This window comes from Dromaius novaehollandiae, chromosome 24 (assembly GCF_036370855.1).
Source record: "Dromaius novaehollandiae isolate bDroNov1 chromosome 24, bDroNov1.hap1, whole genome shotgun sequence".
Classification (NCBI taxonomy): domain Eukaryota; kingdom Metazoa; phylum Chordata; class Aves; order Casuariiformes; family Dromaiidae; genus Dromaius; species Dromaius novaehollandiae.
Window position 1 is genome coordinate 2,161,193 of NC_088121.1, and position 17,374 is coordinate 2,178,566.

At 38.6% G+C, this 17,374-nt stretch overlaps 1 protein-coding gene and 1 long non-coding RNA gene across 5 annotated transcripts in view; one reads left to right on the plus strand and one right to left on the minus strand.

The window, feature by feature from the left end:
* The window catches only part of MMEL1 (membrane metalloendopeptidase like 1), a 33,398-nt gene that overhangs the window by 9,353 nt on the left and 6,671 nt on the right, over nucleotides 1–17,374 (plus strand). For 3 of the 4 annotated variants that reach the window (XM_064525419.1, XM_064525417.1, XM_064525418.1), the window contains exons 4-20: nucleotides 830–991; nucleotides 1,366–1,446; nucleotides 1,938–2,033; nucleotides 2,689–2,807; nucleotides 3,508–3,573; nucleotides 5,443–5,577; nucleotides 6,204–6,293; nucleotides 6,882–7,018; nucleotides 7,560–7,653; nucleotides 7,909–8,037; nucleotides 9,026–9,124; nucleotides 9,754–9,837; nucleotides 10,035–10,213; nucleotides 13,182–13,240; nucleotides 14,562–14,681; nucleotides 15,824–15,957; nucleotides 17,302–17,367. In XM_064525419.1, coding sequence (XP_064381489.1) covers nucleotides 830–991; nucleotides 1,366–1,446; nucleotides 1,938–2,033; nucleotides 2,689–2,807; nucleotides 3,508–3,573; nucleotides 5,443–5,577; nucleotides 6,204–6,293; nucleotides 6,882–7,018; nucleotides 7,560–7,653; nucleotides 7,909–8,037; nucleotides 9,026–9,124; nucleotides 9,754–9,837; nucleotides 10,035–10,213; nucleotides 13,182–13,240; nucleotides 14,562–14,681; nucleotides 15,824–15,957; nucleotides 17,302–17,367 — 1,850 coding nt within the window. The remainder of the gene's footprint in view (nucleotides 1–829; nucleotides 992–1,365; nucleotides 1,447–1,937; nucleotides 2,034–2,688; nucleotides 2,808–3,507; nucleotides 3,574–5,442; nucleotides 5,578–6,203; nucleotides 6,294–6,881; nucleotides 7,019–7,559; nucleotides 7,654–7,908; nucleotides 8,038–9,025; nucleotides 9,125–9,753; nucleotides 9,838–10,034; nucleotides 10,214–13,181; nucleotides 13,241–14,561; nucleotides 14,682–15,823; nucleotides 15,958–17,301; nucleotides 17,368–17,374) is intronic. The other variant, XM_026096552.2, reaches the window with a different exon arrangement.
* Nucleotides 853–6,968, minus strand: LOC135330722 (uncharacterized). Its single transcript, XR_010392783.1, has 3 exons — nucleotides 6,847–6,968; nucleotides 5,458–5,676; nucleotides 853–984 (listed from the first exon to the last, which is right to left on the minus strand). It is a non-coding gene; the product is annotated as an uncharacterized LOC135330722 (long non-coding RNA).

Sequence of the window (17,374 nt, forward strand, 5' to 3'; positions counted from 1 at the left end):
ATTGCTGCAGAGGTGATGTTTTTTTACATGTTATTAGTTCTACCTGGGATTAGTTCTAACTTGGATAAACAATAGATCAGGCTCTAAGACTGAAGAAGTTTGTAATGAATGAAACTTTCACTTGGGCCAGATGCACGTTGTTATTATTGTCTCAGGCAGCGAGTATAGCTGTCGTCTTTTCTTCTCCATTGTATACTTCCATTATTGCAGGAATATCATACATAAAGAAGTAGTACATGAAAATTTCCAGTGTGGTCAACAGTCCTCTGGCTTCAGTCTGAGCCATAAGGATGTGGATAACCAACATAAGTCATCCATAAAGTAGCACAATAGCCCTTAGACCTAGTTTTCTGTCAAAGAGAATGCATTATACACATAGGGCTATTCACCGTCTCATTTTTGGCATCTAACTATTACATTCCCATGCAATCAAGAGAGGTAAGACTGCAACACAGGTTTTCTCAATTGCCCCCTGGAAACACTGACTTCACAGCTAGGTACCTAAACTAAGAGCTCAGGCTGAGAAAGGTGCCTTGCCCCATGAACATGCTTATAAGGCAGTGTTCCATGGGAGAATTACTGCTCTGCCATTCAGAGGCTCCCTCTGCAAGCAGTATGATCCCAGTGCAAAAGTCTGATGTCAGACGCTTCCCTGCATCTATAAATGGGGAATAGGATTCTTGGAGTCTTCACAATGAGAATGAGTCTTATCCAAGATGAGCAGTATATGCAAGGTGCCTTCTTGCCAAGCACCTTCTTGGCAGTTTTTGGTAATCCCAGAGGTTATTGGGCAGTCTGTGGAACTCAACTCTCTGATTTTGATATATAGCTGCTAGAATAATTCAGAATATGGACCCAACAGCTGAACCTTGCAAGGATTTCTACCAGTATGCCTGTGGGGGCTGGCTCAACCGGCATGTTATCCCAGAAACTAGCTCCAGATACAGCATTTTTGACATCCTGAGAGATGAGCTGGAGATCATCCTGAAAGGTAAGAATGAGGAAGTGGTTATACACTTGTGTTTAGTTTCAGATGTTGTCTACTGCACATTATACAGAGAAATCCTCTAGTCCTTTTAATCTCTTAATCTCTTACTACATTAATTTTGTGGAAACATCCTGTTCCCACTAAAATATTAGCCATAGGTGATCTGGTACTGACTTCAGAGGGAGCAGGACAAGCGGTGTGCGAGTCCTTCTTGACACTTTTTTTCTGTTAATAGCACCTTTAAAGAGTACTCTGGTTTCACAGTAATTAAAGCCTCAGATAAAAAGTGTTTATCATAGCCCTGAATTCTCAGTTAGTTCTATGGAAAGATCAAAGCTCTTCAGGGCAAAATCTCACTGCGATGGTTCCTTCCCCAGGTGTGTTGGAGACTTCAGATCAAGGGGACAGAGAAGCATTTCAGAAAGCTAAAATACTTTACAAGTCATGCATGAATGAGAGTGAGTCTCTTCTTCCATTCGTACTCTTGTTCAATATCAAACCTACAGCTCAAGCAAAAGTCCAGTCAATATCTATCTAACCCACATGGCTTTGCCAGCAAAGCTAATCTTCATTCAGGTGAATGAAGATACCTTGGTACATCTATAAGGCTTAGTATATGCATTCTGGGACACTGAAAGGATGGATGTTGGTTATCTACCTCTGGTAACAATGCAAAGCCTTCTCTTCTGAATGAAGAAATATGTCCCATTTCATTCTTTCCAAAGGCTTTCAATCTAAGTCCCTGCTGAAGTGAACAGAAGTATTTTCATTGCTTTTCTGAAGACTAGTAGTCTTCAGAAGTAGACGGATGATTTCATGGTATGCAGATTATTCTCTTATTCTCTGCTATGACAGTTTCAGTTGCAGATTTAATATGTTAAGGACATTACTTATTTTTCTTCATCTTTTTCAATGAAAAAAATTACAGTATTTGTTTTTCTTCTCTCAGGTCTTATAGAACAGCGAGATTCATTGCCCCTACTAGAGGTCTTAACAATGGTTGGAGATTGGCCAGTGGCTTCTGCAGACTGGCATAACACCAAAGGTAATGGTGTGCCCAAAAAAGTTCAGTAGTGTTTAGTCAGAATTATTTATTGCACTAACTAGGCTGATGTCATTATATTACATCCTCAGTTTTATTTTTTTCTTGATAAACAGAAGTTCAGAGTATCGGACACATTCAGCATGCAGTGACCCGTGTAAATAGGATACTGTAAATTTAATACCCATATTAGATCTCATTCATGAGCACTGGACATCTTAAGATGCTATTAGGAAAACTGAAGGATGAACATGGAAAAGAAAAGGAATATAACCAATATAACTATGTTCTAATACTTGCATACTAATTAGGGTTTGCAGCATCATTGCCTAACTAGGCAAGGTCATGGTGATTTATGCTACATATAGGCATTCATAAAGTAATCAGTAAATGATTAATATATCATTGAGATAGAAAACGCCTGTGAGAACATTGTCTAGCCATTTCTAGCCGCTCTAGGAATGTCTTCTACAAATCAAATATCTTCACATGATGCCCCATCTAGTTTTAAGTGATTTCAGCAATAGGCTTGCAGGCTATACAGCTTAATCAGTCCTGATATAGATAGATAGATAGATAGACAGCTTAATCAGTCCTGATATAGATAGATAGATAGATAGATTGCTGTATAATGTGTATTTTCTGTTTTATCTCCCAGAGCCAAATTGGAGCATGGAAGAAAAACTCTCCATAATGAACTCCAGATTTAACAAACGTGTCCTGATTGACATGTTTGTATGGAATGATGACCGAGATTCCAACAGACATATCATTTATGTAAGAAAAAAATTACAGGGAATTATTTATGTATCCCAAAATCATATTGGATAGTTATTTGCACTGCACACAGATTAACTTTCCATAAATCCATGGGTATGCACAATACAGGTAAAATGGACACAGCAATTCCTACCCCAAGCTGCAGATCTGTCTCAAATTCAGATTGGGAGACATTTTGTGGTAGCATAATTTGTTTTGGTTTCAATTAAATCAATGGACCTTTGCTAATTTACAACATTAAAGGGTTGTAAATTCTTGTGACTTGCAAAATGCTGGTGCAGTGTAATATATAGCAGGACATCATATGTTTTTCAAATAGGTACATAAATAATATTTAAGAGCTCATTCATGTATTCTTATGCCTGAAATCTAGCCCTGGAGAGAAGCAGCTTCTTTTCTAAGTTGCTCAAATTTATTCTGAAACCTCAGTGATTACTGAAAGATTTGCTTAATAACTCATACTAAGTAGCCATCCTGTCCTTATTTAGAAATCCAGAGAGAGAGGTTGTAGCTTCCATCTCACCCCAGTTTCTAGAAGGCTAAAATTATCCTTGATTGTTTGGTAAGAGTGTACTCTTGATCCTTCTGACACTGAAAGGATGGCATGTGCAGCGTTTCATGATGCCTTTCAAGGACCCCTTGACAACACCAGTCCCTGATCAACACTAACTAAAGAAATGTATATAATTTTCTTCAGATTGACCAACCGAGTTTAGGAATGCCTTCCAGAGACTACTACTTTAATGGGGGCAACTATCAAAGGGTAAGTATTCCTTGTAATTTGTTTACAGCATGCTACTAAAACAGCTTTTATTACTTATCCCTGTGTTCTGGAAAACTCAAATACATGAACCTTCATGTTACATAACAATCAGAATTAGACGGTGACATTCACAATTACATGGAAGTTGTGAGAGACTATGTTCAAGTTGCTCATCTCTGCCAGCAAAACTGCTGGGGGGAGGGGGAAGGTTGTAATTAGTAAACTGTTGCAAGCATAGCTAGAAAATTTATCAGTTTCCAAACTGAAAATACAGATTTAGTACTTTTTATTTTCTTAATTATGTCATGCTAACAGAGAGGATTTGCAACCTAGCATTAAAATAATTTTCATAACATGAATGGAAGGGAATACAGAGAGACAACAGTCAGCATTTCAGACTCTGTTTTGTCTAGTGGTTGTAAAGATAGATCCAAAAGCCAGTGAGACTCGTGGGAGTCTTTCCACTGACTCCAATGTATTTGAATATATTTCCAAATATAATATAGTCTAAAATATAGTGCTATGAAATTTTGATGGGATTGTGTTTTAACACCTTCTCCTTCTGGCTACCTTTGTAAACTGTCATTTTCTGTGGGTTTTACATTATGAGACAAATTAACAATCTCCACATATAGTTGCATTGGGAACAGCAGAGAGCTGCTCCGAAGTCTGCTGCTAGCTGCTGGAAGCAGGATTCTGTTCTGCAAGTTTCACTTTTATAGTAACAGTTATATTAGAAAGTAGAGATATTTATGCATCCCTGGATGCAAGTCAGACTTAAAAGGACTTGTAGGAAGTAGAAAATCAAGTACAATACATAGAGGATCCTAAATTAGCAAAAGAAAACAAATAGTATTTAATATAGTTAAAAGTTGAAGCTATAAAAAGGTGGTGGTGGTGGAGTGCTAAGGATTTGTTTTTAACCCTAATGAATAAAGAGGAGACACAACCCCCTTTTATTTGCTATTTAACAGCTCACTTCCCATAAATAATGAACCAAACTCTGATGACCTATACTCCCCCTGTGCTTAGTCCAGCATCTTTTGGCAAAACTCCTACGGAGGCCTGTGGGAGTCTGGCTTGATTAAGGCCTCAGCATTCAGACTAAAAACATAAATCATCATCATGTAACTGCCCAGACTCCATTTCACAACAGTTATTCTGTTTATCTGGTTTCCAAGGCCTATTGAGGAGGAAAGAATAATAGGTAATATTAAGCCTTCCTGTATCAAAAAAACTGTACTCCCTCAGCAGCCAAATATCTTTCCAAGGCCCATTCTGAGGCATAGATCACAGCTATACCTTCCTATTAGAAATAAAGCAAAGGCATCTCTGGGAACCATGAGACAGAACGCTTTTCTTTCAGCCACTGAAAACAAAGGATTTGGAGGATTTATGGTATTACTATCAGAGAACTTTAAACTTCGTTTTTTACTCTGATATTTTAGCTAGGAGCGATCACTATTCCCATAGTGTATTTCAAAGCACAGAGCCTTCTGTACTTGCTTGAGTAGTAATTTTAACCCAGAACTCCAGAGAGCTGGATTGCATAGGGAGACATAAAGTGTCACATTCACTACGTATTTAGAAACTGGCAACTGCATTGTGATGTATTCAAGGATCAACTGAGGTCCTAGGTATTGCAGTAGTATCCAGTACAGTAGAAAAAAGACAAGAAAATGGAGTGGAGAAGGTGGCATTGGAGGTGAGGACAAAGGCTGTGCCATGTCGTTTGCACTGGGCCAAACTTTTCCACAGGACATTGTAAAAGCTAAAATAACATGAATTGACTGCTGAATGAGGAATGACAGGCAGCATACCTTTTCCTCATGATGATAGATGTTCAAGTTTTATTTCTTGTGTGTACAGGTCAGAGAAGCTTACCTGCAGTTCATGATCACCATTGCCAAAATGATCCGAGAAGACAAGAATATGTCTAAAGATGACTCTTTCGTCCAAGATGAAATGGCAAAAGTTATGCAGCTTGAAACCGAGATTGCAAATGTGAGTATAGAAATCAAGAACTTGGGAGGATGCACGGGGAAAAAGAGTCTCTCTTGCTCTTTTGTGTAGAACTTTTCAACACAGCACAAAACTCATAGCCTAGAAGAGAGCAGAAGGAAGGAGACTTGCTATGGCTTGGGCAGTCCAGAAATCAGAGCTTCTGTATGTATAGTTATGTCTAAAATTATGTCTACTGTATGCACTGTTACTGTGTCTGTTCTAGTTCCAGCCATGCTTATTCTTGGGAGCTTGCTAAAGCTGGATGACCTACCTTCTGCTAAGCATATGTTATGGTAACCCCAGGGCCAACTTCCTTGCATCCCCAGTGATTTTAGGGTTCTGTAGACTCCTAAAAGTGTTGTCTTCCATTCTGAAGAGGATGGAGGGAATCTCTTGGCTCAACATACTACTGAAACTTCTTATTGAGTTAATCAGTGGGGCATGAATTGCCATACTGAAATGTAGAAAGCAATACTGGACACCGTTAAATGAGCTTTCTTTTCCAAAAGAAACTGGTTTATTCTCAGTATTGTTTAAGTGTGTACATGTGCATGTGCATTCATGTGATTCCTGCCATTGACACTTGTGTCAGTTGATTCTAGTAATAACTTTGTGAATGTCTTCAGGCGACTACCCCTGCAGAAGAAAGGCATGATGTGACCTTGTTATACAACAAAATGACTCTAACAGAGCTACAGGAAAAGTTTGCATTGAATGTAAGTGTTTAATGAGTAGTCCACCACTTTCAGCCTCCTCTTATTATCACTTCAGTTGGAAATGGCTTTGTGAATTCATCACAATGATGCAACAAAAATGGCTATAAAATCATTTCAATTCTTAATCTTAAAAGTCTCTTAAAAATCATTTTCTTGTTGAACAACACTACAGCTACAGCATTTGCTGTATTTTCTGTCTCTACACGAAGCAGGAAATGAAATCCATGAATCCCAAGGAGAAAGAAATGCTTGAAAGTCCTATGCTTAAAAGAAACAAGTGAACCAAATCTCTGGTTCATAGTGTTTCCGTATCAAATTCTGGAAATAACATGGCCAAGCCTCCAAATAATCAGTCAACATTAATTTGAACACAGTAAATTCTTCTACCGTGATACTCTAAGAGCAGCTGGACCTCAGTGCTGCTAGAACAGTAAGCAAGGATGTGTATATGCAGTAGGCTCGCTCTACTCATATGTAGGGTCTACTGCCAACAGTAGAAAGTACAGTCTCAGAGAATGTAGAAAGGCATGACAGTTACGAGGCACTGAAATACCTGGCATCTGTGTATCTGTCTCTTTCTCTGCCTAGGAGTTTAACTGGACCTTCTTCATCCAAGGTGTCATGTCTTCAGTAAGTGTTCAGGTCTACCCAGAAGAGGAGGTGGTTGTATATGGCATGCCCTACCTGCAGGAGCTGAAAGCAATTATCTCAAAGTATTCAGCAAGGTAAAGAAACTGGGGAAGATCTAGGACAAGAGTCACAGAAGTATTGTGGAAATGTAAATTATTGGATCCACCTTCTAGTTCTGCCAGAGCTTCTCTGAAAAGAAATCATACCACTTCACTGTAAAACAGGGGTAATGCTTCCCTTTCTCCAAAGGGCACTAGAAGAAAAATTCCATTCATGTCTCCTGAGATCTCATGTACTAGGCATCTCATCTAGTTGGTGAATGCTTAGAAAAGGTTACATTGGAATAAAAAATAGGGCATGGGGTTTAGCTCTTTTTACACTCCAGAAGGAAAAAATGGGGAAAAATAAGAAATTTAGTCCCTGAACAGACCAGGGAGCACAGTCCTCAGTCTGGATGCCTTCACAGTTAACCAGCCTGTGCTAATAACAGCAGACACCTGTAGATGCTATGAAACTGATGACTGGCAGCAATTGCTTGCTTTGTCATCTCTATTCAAAATTAAGATTTCTCTCCAACTGACTGCACTAGAGTTGCTTTTTAAAGGGAATTAAAGTCAGCTTTGCTTTCCCACACAGCACCATCCAGAACTACCTCATTTGGCGGCTGGTAATTGATCGAGTCAGCAGCCTGAGTCAGCGTTTCAAGGATGCTCGGGCCAGCTACAGGAAGGTATCTTTTCTCTTCCTAAAGAGACTGTAGAGCATAGTACTGAAAGAGACTCTCTCAGTCACCAAATCCAGCCCTTGTCAATACAATGATATGGTTATGTCATGTAATCCCAAAACATAATTCTGAGAAAATAGCAATCACAAGAATGGAAACCTTTGTCTTAGGTTAGCCTCCTCTTTAGGCAGTGACTTGGCAGAGGATCTGGAAAAAAAAGTTGTATAGGCATAATTAATGCTATGATGTTGTATATTCCAGGCACTTTATGGGACAACACTGGAGGAAGCCCGCTGGAGGGAGTGTGTGAGCTATGTCAACAACAACATGGAGAATGCAGTGGGAGCACTGTATGTCAGGGAGACGTTTGCTGGTGAGAGTAAGAGGATGGTATGTAGTTTACCCTTCATTCTATTGTACACTTTTCATCTAGTCCAACCCCCCCCCGCACAAGTGCGGTCACCTAGAGCAAGTTGCCCAGGACCTTGTCCAGATCTTCCAGGATGCATTTCTATTTCCTTTATATACACTGAAGATGTGGAGTATAGTTTCCAAAGGCATCTGTAATCAAGTCATTCTGAATGGCAAGAACCATGGGCTCAGGCTGTGGGGTGCACAATCCATTCAGCTGCCTCCTCACAGGGTTCTTCATTTCTAAAAGCTTGCTGTTGGGACAGTTCACAAGAGAAAAGGTAACAACGGGTGAATGGCAAAAAGAAATTGAACATTACAGGGCCAGTGTTTCTGGAACTACCGCTACTTGTTTCATGTGAACATCTGTGTAAAAACTCATAAGAAATATTTGTGGGAGTTATTCACCCCTTCTCCCGGCATACGTACCAACAGAGCCATATGATGACAGAAAAAACCCAACGTGTTGTCCTGTTATATGTTCCAGAGAAGCTACTGTTCATCAGGGCTGGAGGCAAATTCCTTTTGTTCAATATTCTGATCAGCAGTACCAGGATGTTTTCCACTTATGAAAAATACTCCTCCACTTTTTGCAGTACACAATATATTCCATCAAGAACAAAAATATATAGGCAACCATATGATCATGTAACTTTGGTCAAATTCCCTGAAAAAAACCCCAAAACTAATATATACTCCAAAAACTAATTTGCTCTATTTCAATCAGTATTTCCCTTGCCTCCATATTAATACCTCTAGTTAGCATCTCACAAATAAAGGAGTGTCCCTCAGCCAGGAGTTACAACGCATAAGAACACACTTGGGATGCTCTTTTAAATGTTGAGTACCATATTCTAGAACAAAGAATATGGGGAGATCAGCTTTCAGTAGGAAGCCTTTCACCTCCTTAGCTGTGTCTGGAGAAAATAGCAAGTAAATGATTAATTTTTTACTGCCTCTCTTTTAGGTCCGAGATTTAATAGACAAAATCCGTGAAGTGTTCATTGAGACCCTAGATGAGTTACAGTGGATGGATGAAACATCTAAAGAAAAAGCTCGTGAGAAGGTCAGAGATAACAAGAAACTTCAGTATTCTGTTGTGAATATGAAATCTTTGGAATTTTGTAGTATCACTGTTCCCAGTTCCTCTTCAAATGAGAGAAAAAACATTAGCATTCTATGGACATTATCCTTTGTTATCCATTATCCTATTAAATTGTCCTTTTTTCTTTTTTTAATCCTTTAATAGCTCACAAATGTTCTTATTTCCTTGAATGAGTCTTTTGAACCAAGTCAGAAATGAGGAGAAAAATGATGCCCAATGCATCAACTAAAATGACAACTGAATCTAATCCAGTCTCCCAAAGCAAACTTTTCACTGAGTTTAGGACTATCAGCACTGTTGTAATAGCAAGAGAAGAGGCATTAAATGAGGGTTAAGCCCAAGTCCTGTCGTATGGTGCTTTACCATCTGCAGGTCTGCCATAGTGGCTAGACTCACTTGGAGATGAGAGGAAGACTGTTTGTTCCATGTAAAAAAGTGTCTCACTAGGCAATAAGGTGCATTTTATCAAGATTTGAGTACAACAGATATTTGCATCCAAATTCTCACAAACAGGTGGGTGGTCAGTAAAAAGGAATTTGAACCACTATATGCACTGAAACTTTAAAAAATTAAACTCTCTTTTCTTCTAGGCAATGGCAATTAAAGAACAAATTGGCTATCCAGATTATATTTTGGAAGATCACAATGAAAAATTAGATCAGGAATATGCTAATGTAAGTATGCTATGTGCACCTCAGTAAGTGCATATAATAACATAAACATACTGCCTTGCTACTTGAATTATACCTATGTGATTGTCATTTCCAAATGGATGGGCAGCATACAAACTTGATTGTGTTGAATGTTTTATAAATAAATGCCTGTGAAGTGCTGACTATTAAGTGATACACTGCAATCAAAACATTTTTAGAAGATGCATTCAGTGGCACAAGGAATTCCTCATTCAACACAGCTTACTAAGCTACTGGGCTATCTGTTTCTTCAGTTAAACTTCAGTGAGCACAACTACTTTGAAAACATCCTGGAAAACCTGAGAGCTGGAGCCCAAAAGAGCCTGAAGAAACTTCGAGAGAGAGTTGACCAAGATATGTGAGTGTCCAGACTGCACACTGCATACACATCCTAAATTCTGAAATAATGGTTAATATGTTTAAGTAATATGCTGTGGATAACTGAGAATGCTTATGTTTGTGATCTCTTAATTATTTTTTTCCCTAAATTTCCTAATCATTTTTTTTCCTCAAATTAAACAGTTCTTCGCTTGCCTGTAGCAGTAAGGTTCATCCAGTTCTCTCACTCTCTCTAATCCTTCATCAAGCTGCTTCACATTCATATATTGCATTGAAGTTACTTAACACAAAAGCAGTGACAGGTCTTTCCAGCAACTCAGCAAGGAGGAGGTGAGATAACCAGTATTATGGCGACCCTAAAGTTAATAACTAGGAGGAAAAAAAGCTTAAAATACTCTGGCCAAAATTCTATTGGAAATATGTCCAATCTTGGGGAAGTTGAGCACTGTATCCAGTTCAGGACCATCTTCAGTTTGCAGCATCCCGTGATACAGCACTTCAAGTTAAATAGCTACATTTCCAGCCAATCACTTCACCGTCTGCACTTAGTAAGGTGTAAATGTATTTTTCAGGAACTGATTGTCATAGGTGCAGTTTTGGCTGTTTCATGATCCCTTTTTTGACTCCCTGAATGCATCCTGAGTGAATCTTAGGTCTTGTGCCTGTATTTGCCTGGCTCTTGCCTCACAGTTCACTACTCCTAGACAGAGCCTTAGGCTAGCGCTTGTTTCTGTTTTAAAACAATCAAATAAAAGTAGCATGTTTATAAATTATAACAAACAGCTCCAAAGAGAAGAGTAGGCATTGCTAGCCAGTAAGAAGCATTACTGCACAGCTTCACCAGGACCACCCCTCCAGTCCTTCAAATGTAGATGAGTTCCTGCCAAGTCTATGGCAGGAATATATCCAGAAGCCCTGACTTGCATGTTCAACCACAAATGCCTTGCAATCTGACCTGATTTCTGAGCTATGAGCTAGCCAGTCTGAATTTTTATTAGTCTAATTGGTATCTTGACCTGAACACCTCCAACACAGCTATCTAGCAAAGCTACTGCTGAATGCATTAGTGACAGAGACTCTTGTGATGACAAGCAAGGGAGCTAACACCAACTAGATGTGTTGCTCCAAGCCTATGTGATGCTTATGAGAAGCACTGGTCAAGTTAATTGTTGCAAAGCCTGTTTGTCTTTTCTGTCCCTCTTCCTGTGATGGTGGTGTTAACTCTTGGTGAATTATTCATCAGTAATTAACTGGAAGTTTTTAAGTGTCTATACTGTTGCTCACATTTTGAGTTTTCTGATCAGTCAGCTGAACAAGAGAGCACTTTTTTTATACTTCCTCATTACTTGACTGAACCAACCCCAAGGCTCTTCATGGCAAAAATTCTTGCATAACCTTGGTTTTATTCATCCATGAACTCTGTTCTAGATCAGCAGTGCCTTTTACAGTCTGATGTGGTTGAAAGCATGTTTGTAGGAGTCTTTTAATGGCTTTCTCTTAGCTCTGAATTGGGCCGCCTTTGCCTGGTAGTTTGGTGATATGTCAAATATCAGTAATTTGCATTTTCTCATATAATGATCTGCAGCTTTCTAGAGATGTCTACCCAGAGGCTTGAAAGGTTTCCCCAAGAAGACATAAAACCACTTATCACTCCAGATTTTTTTTTTAATTAATTAAATTGAAGGAGAGTGTACAACTAATATTGGTGATGCTATTAGCTAATTATTACAATTAAGAAAAAGAAGCCGTTATTCACAGTCATAGACCCTTCTTTCATAGGGAGAAGAGGAAGGGTTAATTACTGCAAGCTACCCAGCCAGCTACAAATACTTCATGTCAAGCATGCCAAGGCAAGCTTATGGACCAAGACAGAAAGTATTCTGACAACAGACTGGCTTTCAGAGCAAAACTGTCTTGAAAATTTCCCAAGGCCCCCCTCAAACCTAGGTGCTGATTCCTGCTGCCTCTCTGTGCATGTGTTATTTCAGTGGCAGTATCAGAATGACCTATTCCTGCCACTTATTCCTGTTCCCAGGCTGTGCTAAGCCATCCTCTCTATTTTGCTAGACAGTCCAGGCTTTAAACAGCTTTTCAAAAACTCCTGAAAGACATGAACATGCTATGTATTTTTTAAGCAGGGAACTTCATTCAATTCCAGAGCAGTGCACAAGCAGTTATGTCAGGATAATGGTGGATACAGCAACCAGCACACCACAAGGTACCGTAAGGACAAGAGGTGTGGGAAGAGGAATGTCTTATGTTAATGCTGCTGAACATGTATCCTGAGTTTAGGACTTCAGACTGTTATTGAACTGTTTAGTAAAGCAGCCTGGCTGTGAGTGTTTGAGGTGCACAGAAGAGAAGGAAGGGGAGAGAAAGACCAAGGACAAAGAATTATCTGATAGCCAATACAGAGAGTTTCCCAAAGTGGCTTACTTCAAACAAAAATTACTTATCAAAGTTAATACTCATTACATTTGAAATCCAGATATTTCATAGATAGACACTTGCGTATTTCTGACTGCAGATTTGCAATGATTATGATTTTTCAGTTTTAATTGATATTTTTTTCAACAGATAAGCTTGGTCCTAACTTCCAATTTGAGTAATTGCCTTCTGCCCCTCAAAATGTCCTCTAAATGCCAATTTTTGTTTTGAATGTAATATTACTCATTTCCTCTCTCCCATAGCATTTAGATGACCTGGTAAACAGCTACCACATTTCACCCTAATGTGGCTATTCAACACTGAAACACAAAAATATATCTTGCTTTAACTTGGATTTCTCTTGCATGAAGGATCTCAATAAATGAGAGCTCAGTTATTTCCTAGTATGAGTATCTCTTTATGACTGTGTCCAGTAGCATCCTTCTTCCTTACCCCAATCCTTTCCTTATGTGCAACCTGCAATTTTGAACAAGAATAACTCAATGAAAAGAATGCTTATAAAAATTCATGGCTAACTTGCATTCAATATTTACTTTTAGATGGATAATTGGAGCTGCAGTGGTCAATGCATTCTATTCCCCCAATCGGAACCAGATAGGTAGGTTTACAACCATTTTAACAGCTGCATGGAACTAATTAATCATTTGTTGTACCACAAGGGCTTGAATCTGCTACCCAGAGGCAGTCCTGCCTCTGCCCTTATGGAAATTCAGAGCAAGATAGACAGGCTGTTCTGTTTGAGCAGTTTCTTTGTTGATGAAAATTCAGCTTTTTTCGACCTGGCAGGCACAGTTCATCTACTGTAACTGAAACAGCCTTATGTTTGAGACCTTGAGACACTAACTGGTATTATATGAGTGCCAGCTTCAGACACTAGTATGTGCTCACAGTGTATTCTGAGCTACTTATACTCATGTTTCCACATTCCTGGTAATCATGTGAGCAGCTCCCCAGTTTGCCATTTGTACAGACAGAACTGAAATTATTTTGATAAGAGGCACACTAGACTAAAGAAACCTGCAGGACATCAGACAGGATGTCAGATATGTGAGATTTTGCAGAGCTGCTAGCCTGACCTCTGTTGTTCTTAGCAGGCAAAAAGATCTTCAGACATGGTAAGACATGATGAATCTGTCTGGCTTTACACTCCACTACCCCATGGATAAAACCTGTTATATAGTCAAAAACCTTGTGTCTTTGAATGGAATATTTGCTATATAATTTCAATATTTCACTTTTTAGAGAATGTCTTGTTAGAATGAAGTGTTTGCATCTTAATTTCTCTAGAAGCTTGTTTGCATTTCATCTTACTTATATAGGATGAAGACTAAACCCTATTGACTCTCTTTGAGGCTTTTTTCAGTACGCTGAAGGAAGAGAGATTTCTTTCCCTCTCCTCCCCCCTTCCCCCCCATCCAAGAGTGGCATCCAAGTGCAGTTGGTAGTCTTTACGCATTACTGCTGAGCATGTTTTTACACACTGAGTATTGCTGGTGACCTGCATATGATTGCTAACCTTTATTTAACATAAACAAAATAAAGCAATAAAACATCCATTAGCTTCCCTATAAAATGCCTCTAAAACACAAACTGTACATATTTTCAGAGGACAGTTACTAAACATTTTGCTTTTTACTCACTTCAGCATACATTATATACCAAATTAGGCTAAAGCTGAAATGTAGATGATGCTTGGTTCTCAGACAGGCAGATGCTGTAGTTCCAGATGTGCTGAACTAAACCACTAATAACTTGTCATTGTTTACCAAGAGAGAAACAATTTCACGTAAGGAGACATGATGATGTCTTTAGTCACCTCATATTTTAGGTTCTTTCCTGATCCTTAAACCGAACAACCAAACTGTCTGCCACCATGCAAAAATAAAGCTGTCTCACACACTCTCTCTCTCTCTTTGCAGTTTTTCCTGCTGGGATTCTACAGCCTCCCTTCTTCAGCAAACATCAACCACAAGCACTAAACTTTGGGGGAATAGGGATGGTTATTGGGCATGAAATTACTCATGGCTTTGATGACAACGGTGAGAAGATATCCGAGGAAATACTCTTTTTACAATTGCACTCATTATTCTGTAGGAAATTAAATTTACACACTGCTGTGACAGAAGTATGCATGCATACATGTACAGATGCCCAATAAGTCACTATCGGGGAACAATGCAATCACACTGTATTAACATTCTTTTGTACAATTTGCAGTGAATGTTTCATGAACTTAGCAGGTCACACAAGAAGTGACCAGATTTTTAAAAATAAATTGAGTTAATGACAATTCTTAGGAAAACCTGTTACTTTTGCCACATCATTAGACCAGAAATACTGTCAGTGCAAGCAGATATGCTAGCTCCTAAAATAAAATGAAGTGTGTGAACTGCATTCTTGGGATAGAAGAGCTGTTCAGTAGTGTCTTAAAATCGCAGGAGGCTTTTTTAAACCCAAACTTTCAAAATAAATTGACTTCATCATTCCTCTAGAACACTATCTAAAATAGTTTTGGGCAAAAACTCGCTTTTGATACCTTAAGTCAGTAATTTCTTATACATGAGTTTTGTTGAATATTTTTACATTAATTAAGCTTGTGCAGCTTATATATAAGCACACAATATAGCCTCAGGAATCTAGATCCATAGCAAGTAAGAAGTATGCTCTAACCACATGGCTGAGAAAGCAACACCAGAACTGTACTTCCAGCTTTCTCCTCTCATGGCAAAGTCATTATTTCTCTATGATCTTCATTTTGCTCACATGGACACACAGAATAAGTACCTTAGACACTTGAGGTGGTGAATTTTATTATATGATGTTTGCATAATCTAATTGAAACTACAACTAGGCCTTAGTGCTATAAGTGAAGTCAGGACTGCTGACTGAAGAGGAAATGATAGAAAAATAGAGAGCAGCAATGAAAGGACCACAAGTGATCTAGTCCATTCCCTTATCCTGTAGCAATACCAACCTTACCAAAAACATTTCTGGTAAATCTCTGGAACACAGACAATACAAGAGGGTGCATTAAATCAGCTAAATCAAAGGAAGAAAGAGTGGGAGGAAATGTAGCTCTAACATTAAAAGGAAACAGGTGCTACTGTAGAAGAGTGGTTGCTCAGATTCAGAGAACATGCTGTCATTCAAAGCTTTCCACTTTTCTTGACTTCACATACAGGTCGGAATTTTGATAAAGATGGAAATATGTTTGACTGGTGGAGCAACTTCTCGGCTATGCATTTCAAGGAGCAGTCTCGTTGCATGGTTTATCAGTATGGGAACTACACATGGGAGCTGGCTGGAGGACAAAATGCAAGTATAGTCCCCAGGAACAGTACTGTTTAGAACATTCAGAGGGAGCAGAAGCTGCTGCTGGTTTTGAAAACAACAGAGCTTCAAACACTTGGTTCAAATTCTGTAATACAGGGTTTAAACTAGTCCCTAGAGATAAGATGATAATTCAGTAGTTCCCACTATGATTTGAAGTAAAAACTTCTAATCTTATCTTCACTAAAGCAATTAAATAGCTTTGTCTAAAAAAAATAAGAGAAAGACAATGTGTTCAATTTGGTAGTGAGGGACAGATTCCTATTTCTCTAGTATTTAAAATAATAGTTTCTGAAAAAGTACTGAGAGATGAAAGAGAAAGCTAGAAAGAATCATCTCAGTGCTAGCCACTGAGTAAAATAGACAGTAAAAGCTTCCTTTTTTGAAAAAAAAGGAAACAAAACTGTATTTTAGAAAAAGGCTGATTTGAAACAATTGTCTTGACACAATATGAAAACAAGGCTAAAATAAATTTTCTGAAGAGAGATGCCAAAGGTTTTTACAGATAGAAGCTATAAATTTAAGTTGAGGTCTAATCCTAATGCTAAAATCCCCTGTTGGATCAGGGGGATCCACACCCTCAGCCTCAATTACCCCAGCTGGCTTTGAGCAGACATATTTATAGGTCTACTTTTTTCCAGAATGCTTTGCTGAAAAGGTAAACCTAAATAGCAGAACATCAAGTTACATTTTTAAAAGCAGGATTTTGCTGTGAAATGTTCTCCATATTGCTTCTTCAGACTCAGAAAAAGGAAACAAAGTAAAAGCTGAATCAGGGCATCTCCCTGCCCTGCTTCATCAACATCCTTTCCAGCCTTATCAGGCTGCTGCCTTTGAAAGCAACCACTTCCACGCTACTGGATTTTAATACGAAAAAAAGTGAATGAAAATGGAGAATCTCTATAGACAGTAAGCATAAAGCCCCAAATACTAAAATGATAAGTGTTCTGGAAATGCAATACAAAGGTTGTTTGCCCTAAATCAGGGATGCTAATATAGCCTAGAAAAACAATAATATATGTGTGCAATTGGGTTAATGGTGAATTGGGCCTATGTGTGCTTTACTGAAAGACCCTGTTAGGTTGGGGAGGGTGGAGGAGAAAAACCTGGTGTTTCCTCTTATATTTTCTATTCTAATCTACAACTTTAAAGCTATTAATTATTATTTACTTTTATTCTTTCTTTTCTTTGTCCTAGCACAAAGTCACTGTTGCCTTCTGTTCCAGATGTGACTGTCTATCTGTGGTTTATGATTGTGCTTCAACTTGTGATTCTTAGGGTGACTGAAGTTACTGATTATAGACTAAATGAATGATTATTCTGTTACAGGTCAGTGGAATAAGCACATTAGGAGAAAATATTGCAGATAATGGAGGAGTCCGACAGGCTTATAAGGTAACTT